This window comes from Trachemys scripta, chromosome 1 (assembly GCF_013100865.1).
Source record: "Trachemys scripta elegans isolate TJP31775 chromosome 1, CAS_Tse_1.0, whole genome shotgun sequence".
NCBI classification, from domain to species: domain Eukaryota; kingdom Metazoa; phylum Chordata; order Testudines; family Emydidae; genus Trachemys; species Trachemys scripta.
Genome location: NC_048298.1, coordinates 13,257,617 through 13,268,299, shown reverse-complemented (window position 1 = coordinate 13,268,299; position 10,683 = coordinate 13,257,617). Strand labels below are relative to the sequence as shown.

At 36.6% G+C, this 10,683-nt stretch overlaps 1 protein-coding gene across 15 annotated transcripts in view; it reads right to left on the bottom strand.

The window, feature by feature from the left end:
• Positions 1–873: 873 nt before the first annotated feature.
• CELF2 (CUGBP Elav-like family member 2) overlaps positions 874–10,683 on the bottom strand; it is a 673,014-nt gene continuing 663,204 nt past the window's right edge. For 14 of the 15 annotated variants that reach the window (XM_034764756.1, XM_034764676.1, XM_034764660.1 and 11 more), the window contains one exon: positions 8,378–8,516. In XM_034764756.1, the coding sequence (XP_034620647.1) occupies positions 8,389–8,516 (128 nt within the window). In that variant the 3' untranslated portion in view covers positions 8,378–8,388. Of the gene's footprint in view, positions 6,998–8,344; positions 8,517–10,683 lie in introns of those variants that run through there. The other variant, XM_034764652.1, reaches the window with a different exon arrangement.

The window sequence follows — 10,683 nt, the reverse complement described above, 5'->3', positions numbered from 1 at the left end:
TGATATTTTTTTGCTGCAAATCTCAGTGGGGATATGACTTTCCCCCAATTCCAGGAACCTACTTTTCTCTCAATTACTAAGGAATGATTAAGTATTTCGTACAATCAGTTTGCCTAGGTAGCTTTAAACTTTGTGTACCCCGTGAGATTTAATAAAACAAAAAACAAACCCTAGAAACACTTTTTTCCTTTTAATGCTCATAAAATGTTACAGACAACAGAATCCTTTCTTAAGCTTTATTTAAGAAATCGATTACTATTATAGTTCAATATATATAAGACACATCCAGTATTGTGTTCCTGATAGCAAGTGCATAGATTTTGTTACGATATAATTTTTTCACTCAATAGCATGTTTCATGGTCACACGAAGGGATACTCCCAGTGATTTTGCTAGAGCATGAGAGAGAAAAACAGAACACAGCAAAGTAGTGAAACTACAACAGAGATGAGGAACAAAAACAGTCAAGCGAGCTAGTAGTACAGTCGATTCCTGATAAGTGAATAATCTGATTGCTTGGTCACAATGCTTTATTCACTTATCAGGAATGATTCACAGTACATTTTGTGGGTTAAATTGTTTTCCCTAGCCTAATACCTAAGAACCAAACTGGGCAAAGGCACACATACTCTGGCGGGGTATTTTTTCATCAGCAAGTCTTGTGACAGTTTGGTAATTTCCCATGGTGATACACATACAGCTAACAAAGAGACATTTGGCTAACACTGCAAGGTGCCTGACTTAATTGAAATTAAAAGCATGCATTTAAGCAGGACAAACTGTACAGCTGCATGGCTTTACACAACTCATTTCCCCCCATTGTTGGTGGTTTTTTTTTTTTTTTTTTTAAAAGAACTGGGGATTTTTGTCCTCATGAGGGTTTTTTTTTTTTTTTTTTTTTTAAACTGTAATATTGGATCTTTTTAATTAAATTGTGTTCAGAAGAAAAGATCTTGAACTCAACTTGATCTTCCCTACCAACAAACTGATGAGTTTCAAAAGAACCACCTACGATGACTTAAAAACAGAGGCCTCAATTCTGATCGCACACTGGTGTAAATCAGGAGTTACTCAATTGAAACCACTGTTATCAGAATCAGCATCATAGACTCAAGAGATGTAAAACACCTATTAGTTCACCCAGAGTATCCTTCTGCTCCCAGTGCAGGATTGTCCCCTACAGGCCCCTGTAATTTTAGATTAAAATCAGAGCTGCATAGGAGGTGTTTGTCAGAGTTCAAATTTCTAGCAATGAAGCCTGTAGATGACGACTTCAGCTTGCTTGGGGCTCCAGAACTCATGCCCCACTTGCCTTTTATGCTCACAGAAGAAAGAAAAACAATGAGAAAGACAAATAAATTAAAAGCAAAACGAGGCCAACTCATGAGCCAGAAAATTTCAAAACTGTTCCAAGCACAGGAGCCAACATAGCTGCCAAAACCTTAAGGAAACACTCAGTGTGCCATGACCTTCTAATAGGATGTTCGTTTCGGGCGTGTTTGTGTGCGTGAGCCAAAGCCAGAGCATCAGAGAGACCGGAAAAGAGGATACAAGAGGGAGGAGTGTTGTTTGGGTCTCATAAGAGCACTTTTAAGTGGTCTTCGATTCCTGAGCATCAGAGAGAGAGTGGGACAAAGGGAAGGGGATGGGGGATATGGCTTGAGTTCCAGAGAACACTTCGGAGTGCTTTTTCCCCATCCCGGGGGATTATTTTACTCTCCAGATTTTAAAGTTTTATATCTGTGATCAGACAAAAGAGTGAAGAGAGACTTTGCGAACCATGACAGCATTTATTTTTCTTTGCAGATTTTATTTGATTTTATTAGACACCAGTCCAAGGGACAGTGGAGAGATTCTTGTGAGCCAACTCCTGCCCCCTGCTACCATATTTCTTTTTTGCATGGAGATTTGACGTTTTAATATGCAGCGCTGAGAAAGATCCACTTTGTAAGCACCCAAGGAAAACATTGCCCATTTGTGCACTTGGGGAAAATGTTTTACTTCTATTGCCTTTAATAGTTAAAAGCTCTGCTTGGGTGCACTTTGCTTTATTTTTATTTTTTGATATCTGTACATATACTATATATAACAAGCTTGTTCACCTGGTAGATTTTTCTCAGTCTGTGATAACTCTAGTTAAATTGTGATTAGTTTTTAAGGAGTCTTTGATGAACACCAGATGCCACCAGATTACTGTACAGTTTGGAAGAAATCCCACGGCTATAGCCTCCTTTTCTTGTATGTTTCAGATGCCTCTGCAAAGCAGTAGCACAACCATTTTTTAAAAAAAATATCACTTGAATTGATCTCTGTAATCCACTTCTTCCAGACTGATTGAAACAGCAAAGCAAAAAAACTTTTCACATAGCCTCACATTTCTCTGTGTGTGTGTTTGTGTGTATCAGCTTTTGTGGTCAGAAGACTAACAAAAGCCATCTTTAATATGACTTTGCAGGCAGTCATTTAAAATGATCTCCTGCTCAGATTATCAAAGTGACAAAACCACTAGGGGAGGGGAAAAATGTAAAATAAACCAAAGACAGCTTAAGTGTGCAAGTCCTCTTTCACCCCCCAATCAGATATTCACTTAGGTGGAATCGACTGTATCTTTTGTACACAACAAATAGGAAAAAAATAAAAAAAAAACAGGGACGTGAAACAGTGAGGTGTGTAGATGTATTACCAACACATAATGACCACCAACAATACAACACACGAAGAGAGAGACAAGTATTAGGAAAATGGTTTAATATTGGAGACAGAAGCAAAAAACTGCATCACACAATAACATACATTACAAAAATAAGTCTGACTGTTTCAACTACACGGTTATGTTCACAATGAGGACAGAAGAATCAGAAAAAACTTTGATCTAAACAGCAAAAAAGCAAACCCCTAAAGTTGTAACTAATACATTTATCCACGTAAAGTGACCGAGTACTCCTAATTCTAATTATCTTATTGTGTAACTGCACAATACAGAATAAAAAGTGAAACTTACCGCTTGTTTTTTTTTAAAGACAAAATTCTAAACACTAGATATAAGCAAAAGGAAAAAAAGATAGCAAGCCAAAGTTTTTAATTCTCTAAACAAAACCAACTCTCTTTCTACCAACCAGAAATCAAACTCGAAAATCAGTCATGGTCAGGGGGCCCACAAGAGTAAGCCACAAAAAATTCCATTTGTTTTTTAATCTCCAGTATAAAAAGTTCCACTGGTACAAAATGCATAAGTACAATCAAGTTGTAGAAATAGGAAAGCCTGCTTTTTTTTTTTTTTTTTTTTGGCTCAAATTCCATCAAACAACAAAATCCAAATGCATCAATAAAACAGAAACAATACTCAAATGGTCTTACAGTTTCCACTAAGTTGCATTAACTTTGGCTTTTCTCAGACAATACTTAAAAATTAGTTTGTAATTCTAAACAAAATAATAGTATTGTTAATCTACAAACAACAATTCTCACAGCACGAAAAAAAAAAAAAAAAACCCCAAACCCAAACCCCAAAACAAAACACAAATACATAGGTTTTTTTTGTATGACATTATCCAAAAGGTAATGAAACTACAGGTTTTTTTTCCTTTTGTTAATTAGCACTTAAGATAATAAAAACAGAAACAGTAATATGATTTCAGAGTAGCACAAGCCAAGGAACTGTAACCCCTATGGTGAAAGAAAGATGAACTTGTTAGTCATTTGAGGACTGCCATTTCATTGCAATTCGCTAATTTGTTTGAAAAACTACTAGTCTCTTCTTTTGATTAGAATTTTGGAAAGCAATTTCCATTGTTTTTCTTCCTTTCTTATTAGGCCCTTTGCAACCTTGCAGCTTTTTTCCTTTCAATATTTTGAACGAGAACTGGGAGATAATTCGTCTCTAAGGAGATATAAGCTTTATTTTTATTATTATTTATAAAGGCAAACTTTTCCCCCAATGACCCACAGTTGTCACCTGGAAACACAGAAACATTCCCTGCTAAAAATGCTGGGCCAGAACCTCGGATGGTGTAAATCATGGGGGTGGGGTGGGGTGTCTTCTGAAGTCTATGAAGCTATGCCAGTTTACAGCAGCTGGCGTTCTAGGATATTAACTCTAACATTCTAACTGGACTCTAAACCTGCAGTTCGCACTGGGGCTGCTGCATTGAAGGGATCTGAAAAACCGTTGGAAATTTATATGGTGGATAAAATGAGAAGAATTAGTGAAACAGAAAAAAAAATCAGATTATATTCTCATATTATATATATGTGCATATATATAATATAATGTGTGATGATACTTTGAATAAGCAAAATTGCTGCAAGAATTACAAAATAGCCCTCAAAGGGTGTAGGAAGGCCTCCGCAGTAGTAAAAACATATGAGAATAATATAGATCATTTAGTTATAAGTGCATGTGCTATAAGGAGGAAACTTTTTTGCATCACTAGAGGCTAGTCCTTTCCATCCCAGGGCTTCTACATAAACGAGCATTTAAGCAAAGTTGGGGACAAGAGACAGAGTGCACCACCTGTGTCGTTATGCTGTTCATATAGGGCTTCACTTTTCATTTTAGAGGCTTTGAATATAACCAAATAGGAATAGATAATGGAAGAAGATATGGCACTTAGTTATCAGAAGCAGGTACTGCTGCTCACATGCATTGAATTGGCAATGGAGTCTATTTTCCAGTAGTAAAGGACCAAATTTGGTCACTGGTGGCGACTCGTGCTGTAGACATGCAATCCAGTCAAATTTAAAAGGCAGTGAAAAGGCTACCAGCATCTCTTTTTGGGTTCCTTACATAGGACTCAATCCAACAAACAACCACTTAAGTCACATACAGATTCTCATTGACTACTGGCACAAGTAAAGTTACTTGGGTGAGTGTCTGTAGGATTGGGCCCATATATTGTCAATACGAATAACGGCAGATAACACCAAACATTACAGCATATGTAAACTTTATCCATAAAAAGTAGTTTAACTGCAGTACACATTGAATTTTCACCCAGGAAGATCTAGTGCATCTGATTTAAGCAAAAGTTCATTTATTTAATTACAAAAATATTGTTTTTTCTCCTCAATGTTTTCAAATGGTGGAATAACCACTCCAATCTGGGAGCGGCTCACACAATAGATAATTAAAGAATTGTTTTTTTTATTTTATTTTATTAATACTGAATAGCATATTCCAGCAGCATATTAAAAGCTCTTTAAGAAAAGACAAAAAACCCAAAATCTAAAAAGGAAAACCACAAGTTAATTACTGTTTTAAATAATTTTAGTTATAGATACAGAAGAAATTTAGACAGCAGTAAAATAATTTTTTGTCCTTCAGATCTGCCCTGTGCATTTTTCTGATTTCAACCATGTATTAAATAAACCACAAAAAACTAAGTATATATATATATATTTATATATATAGATATATATATAAAAATAAACAGCAAAATGGTGAATGTATAAAAGGTATTAACACTCAAGACAGCTCTGGGTGGAAAGGGTTAAAAGTTCAAAACTTTCTCACCTTAGAGGTTTCCATACATTATGAAGAAAATACATTGTGAGGTTTGCTTTCACAGCATTGATGTGCAGAGTGGTTAAAAAAGTGAAACATGGGCACTTATACAATGTTTTACAAAAAACATCAAAGAGAAATAACAAACAATAACAATTTCAGGCAACAAGACCACAGGATAGCAAGTTAACAAACTTTTTAACCTCTTTTTTTTCTTTAAATATTAGGGATTTATACAAAACACATAATAAAATACCCATGTTATCAAATTACTTCACACAAGAAACACACTGAAGCTCTAGGAAGAAAGTACCTTTGGAATTTGGCACTATATTTTCACTGATTTTTTTTCTTTAAAAGAAAAACCGATCACATTTTGCTGAACACAAACACATCTAAATTGTCCACAATAAAAAAATTGACATCAATGCGTCACAAGCCAACACAAACTTATTCTGGAATATTTTTTAATTTTTCACATGAAATTTTTTTTTTTTTAAGCAAACAACTTTTTTTTAAACTCATTTTTCGTTGTTGTTGTTCAAGTAAACCAATTTCAAACTTGTCTTTTATAAACACAGAACACTTAAGACCATAAGACTCATGATGAAACCACAACTTAATTCACAGAAGCACCAACGTAACACATTTTACAGTAACCTTTCTCCTGTACATTGAAACAGTATAAAATATAGGTAATTTCATGTGCATTAAACCATGGATTGTCTAACTGTGAGTCAGTTCAGCAAAAGGTGACACAAATAGGTAGCATTTGCCCTAAAACAGGGTAAATATTTTCTTATACTAATCTACAAAAAGTGGTTCTATATATATATTTTAATGAGAAAGTGAGCCACCTAAAATGGCCTTATCAAAAAACTTTACACTGCCTGAAAAATGTAAAAACTATTACAGACCTCTAGAGACTTAAAATCAGACAGTTTTTTTTCTCAAACTGTTTTGGAAGTAGTCTGTTAGAAACCAACATTCTGTGCCTCTGGACACATATTGCTATTGTCACCAGTGACCAGGCAGAATGCCAATCCCTGTATAATACTTTCAAGTCTGTTATTTTATTTATTTATTTATTTATTTATTTTTGGAAAAGGAAAAAAAGAAAAAAAAAAGAGAGAAAGAAAAAAAAAGAAAGCAAGCAAAAACATTTTTGCCACAGGTTTTTTTTTGTTTGTTTTTTTTTGTTGTTTTTTGTTTTGTTTTAAACCCTATCATTAATTTGTCTAATAATAAATTTCAGTCTTGCATGAATGCAGCAATGTTTTTTCACATTGACTTCCCAGAATTCATAGCTAGATGAGGTCACATGCAAATTTCAAAGGTCAAACTAGATCAAAGGTCAGTAGGAGAACCAAATATGATGTGAGGTCAGAAAGACATCAGAAACAATGACGGGACGATGAAACTTTTTTTTTTTTTTTTTTTTAGACGCCACAGGGACATGCTAGGCAAACGATGAACTAACGGGCATGGAGATGTCTAGGGAAAAAACAAGGAAGAGGAAAAAAGTTACATAGAATCTATGCAGCAGAAACAAAATCACTTTTATGGGTGCAGGAGAAAACTAATGCAAATCTTTCATCATTAGAGTCTATGAGCCATTCACATAATTTGCATTAACTTACAATACTCATCAACAACAGCACAATGAAACCCCAAAAGAATCCATCTGAAAAGAGTTAGAGAAGATGGATTCATCTTTGGGGGGAAGAGAGAAGAAAGAACCATTTTCAACAAATGTAACATAAGGGGTAGGGGGAAGAAAAAAGTCAGACAACTGAACTTTAAACTAGAAAATGGAAACTACAAACAAAATAACCAGACAAGTACAAACAAGAGGATAAAAGCATGAACTGTAAAGGTTGTAGGGTTCAACGGTGAAAAAGCGCCCATTCTTGGCACAATTACTCTAGAGACTACTTCAAAGGATCTAGCTAGCATAGAGAGCTGCTCTTTAGGTATCCAATAAGTTAACAATAGGCAATAAATAACTTCCATTATTTCTGAGGCAGTAAAAATTTTGTATAAAAATAGAAATGCTTTTTACAAATAAAATTTACAGGCCTGTGGCTTTCTTTTTTATTTATTATTATTATTAAATTTATCTCTCAAGAAACATCAAGTATCGTCACTCATTTTATTTTATTTTATTTTTATTTTAAACCCTGTAGCTTTAGAAACAGATCTCTAAATCTTTTTTACATTATTCCTTTCCAAAAAACTAAAGAAAACTAAAAAAAAAAAAAGTGAAATATAAAGACGACCAGTGTAATATCAGACTAATAGAATGTTATGTTGATTCGAACCCCTAAACAAAAACAAAAAATAAAAATAAAAATCATTTTCAAAAACAAACCGATGTAGTGGAAAGACTTTTTTGTTGTCATTGTCTCACAATAAGTGCTTCTGCTGGCATAAGACCATTATGTTTAACCTATAAACTGCTGGTGCCACCCTGATAAGATTGGGTCCATACATACAAAACAGCTTTTATTTCCCCTAAGTGTGCTAATGGCACCAGGGTTCACAGAGTTAAATTGCACCTTTTTTTTTTTTTTTTTGGTCGCTTTTAATTCTTAAGATATCGTTTCTTTAAAAAAAAAAAGAAAAGAAAAAAACGGAGATAAATTATGTCGCAAAATAAAATACAGTAACACAACTCAGTAATTACTTGGCCCGGAAACAGCAGCCAAGTTTAATTGTGGTGAGTGGGGAAATGGAAGCGATAACTGTAAAAATAATTGTCTCTTGGTGAAGATTGGCAATATGTTCTTCCTTAGCCCCCCCTCCCCCCCGCAGAAGGGCAGGTTTGCTCATGGGACTTACCCTAAGAAAGCTAAAACAAGAGCAGTGAGCATCTGGGGTTAAGATCAGTAAGGTTTGCTGTCGTTTTTGGAGCGTTTCAGCTGAACCTTCAAGCGTTTCATGCCAATCTGAAAGCCGTTCATAGCCTGGATAGCAGCTTGCGCAGAGACTGGATTGTCATAGCTAACAAAACCTACAAAATACAGAACGGAGAGGGAAAGAAAGTGAAGATAGGTTAGAACAAAAGAAGAGGGGATTGGCTCGATATACAGAAAAAAAAGAGTTTGTTGTTAGTACTTTTTCTTTTAAGTGACATGTTCATTTCACGACTTTCCTTCATTCCTTTGATTATGCTTCACATTCCTTCCCTCCTAATCCATCCCAACTCTCCCCTTATCTTGCTAGGGTTCAGCATTTTGCTACCTTACCACGTGCAGCTGGGACAGCAATCAAACAGCTGAGGTGTCCAAGAGCTGTATGACAAGGGGCAGTACAGTATCTCTTTCTCTGGTACTTAGATGGTCCCCCATCACTGCAGTGTCTGAGTGCCTCACAATCATTAATGTCTTTATCCTCACAACACACCTGTAGGTAGGGAAGTGCTATTATCCCCAGGTACAGAGAGGCTAAATGATTTGTTCGAGGTCACTCAGGATGTCTGTGGCAGAGCAGGGATGAAACATGGGTTTCCCATGGCTCTAATAATAATGATACTTTGCACTTCTATAGCACTTGTCATCTCAGGATTCCAATGGACATTGCACACCTTAATTAATAAGTGTCATGGTCCTGGAATGGGGGTAGGCAAGTATAGAGGTTAAAGGACAGGTCAATAGCAGAACTGGGAATAGAACCCCAGGTCTTCTGCCTCCCAGGCCTCAGCACTGACCTTTAGATAGTGTTCTTTTCCTGTACTGACTATGGCTGGTTTGGTTTAAATTTCTTGTCCCCTGGAGACTCAACGCACTCTTTTCATAATACACTCTAATCTCCCTGAGCCTAGAAGCTTCAACTCATTTTCATATCTGGGCCTCCCACTCTTAATTGCAAAGCACTCCTGACTACCACTCTACCTCTGCTCTGGCTAATTACTGCATTGCAGCCTGGTATTATGCATCTACTTTGACATGCTCCCTTTAATTTCCACTTGAAATTGTCTTAATGAATTATTCTAGATTAGATTAAAGTGTGTATCCCTCTCTTACTCATCACCCTCTTTTCCTTCTCCCCTGGCACTGGCACTGAGGTTTTTCACCCACACTCTTCTGCTAACCCCTTCATCATATCCAGTTTGTGTTCACCCAGATAAAATGCTCACCCGGAGCCTCCCCGTCTCTTGTCTTGATTACTCAACTTCCTCCTCTCTGGCTTTCCTGACACTCACTTTTCCCTCTCAAGTCATTCAAAATGCAGCTGCTAAGAACATCTTCCTGATCATCGCCTCCCTCTTTGTGTCCCTTCACTAGCTTCCTTTTCTCCACCATATCAGATTCAAACTTTTACATTTAGGGGGCCTTCCCACCTCTGACCCTCTCGTTTATTCACACTTGCATCTAATGAAATAGATCCAACCCCCTTCACTCTATTTGGTCAAGGAAGCTAGCCTTGCTCAATCATTTATTCACTTCTCCCACACGCACTTTCACAATTCCTGCATTCTGCCACTAGGCATGGAACATTTTACCCAAATGTCTGTCAAATCGCTATCCTGTCCTCCTTCCAGTCCCGCATCAAGAACCATTTCTTTTATGTTGCCTGTGGGAATCTGGCCTCCCCTCTAATTTTTTCCTTTCCTTGTTGCATCTGTTTGTTACATCATGTCTTAAATTTAGACTGTAGGCTCTTCAGGGCAAGGACTTCCTCTTCCTATGCATTTACAAAGAATTTAGTATGACGAGGCCCTGATCCTGATTTTTATCTCTGGGTGCTACTGTCACATAAATAATAAATATTTTTAATAATAATTAGTGCTAGTGCTTTTCTCTCTCACATGGCAGACTTCACTTACCATTTCCCTGGAGTATTTCTCCCTCCCTCTTCCTTTTAGACTTTCTCACTTTCGTGATGGTGGATCAACAGCCTTGTAGACTGAAACCCTTTGGTTCATCTATACAGCAGGTGCTGCCGAGGCAGCTGCTATGAAAACTTCCTTAAACCACCCCTGACCTGGAGGGACCTCTCTAGATGTGAAAGGGCAGGTTCATCCTTATTCCCCTCAAATCTTGGAGCCTCTGCTGAGATGAACAACACGAATGCAATTAGTGCCTGTGGCCACCTATCTGCTGAAAGTGGATTCTCTCTTTTTTGGAGGCAGCGTGTATCAAAGTTAGAGCACCAGACTGGGAGTCAGCACACCTGGG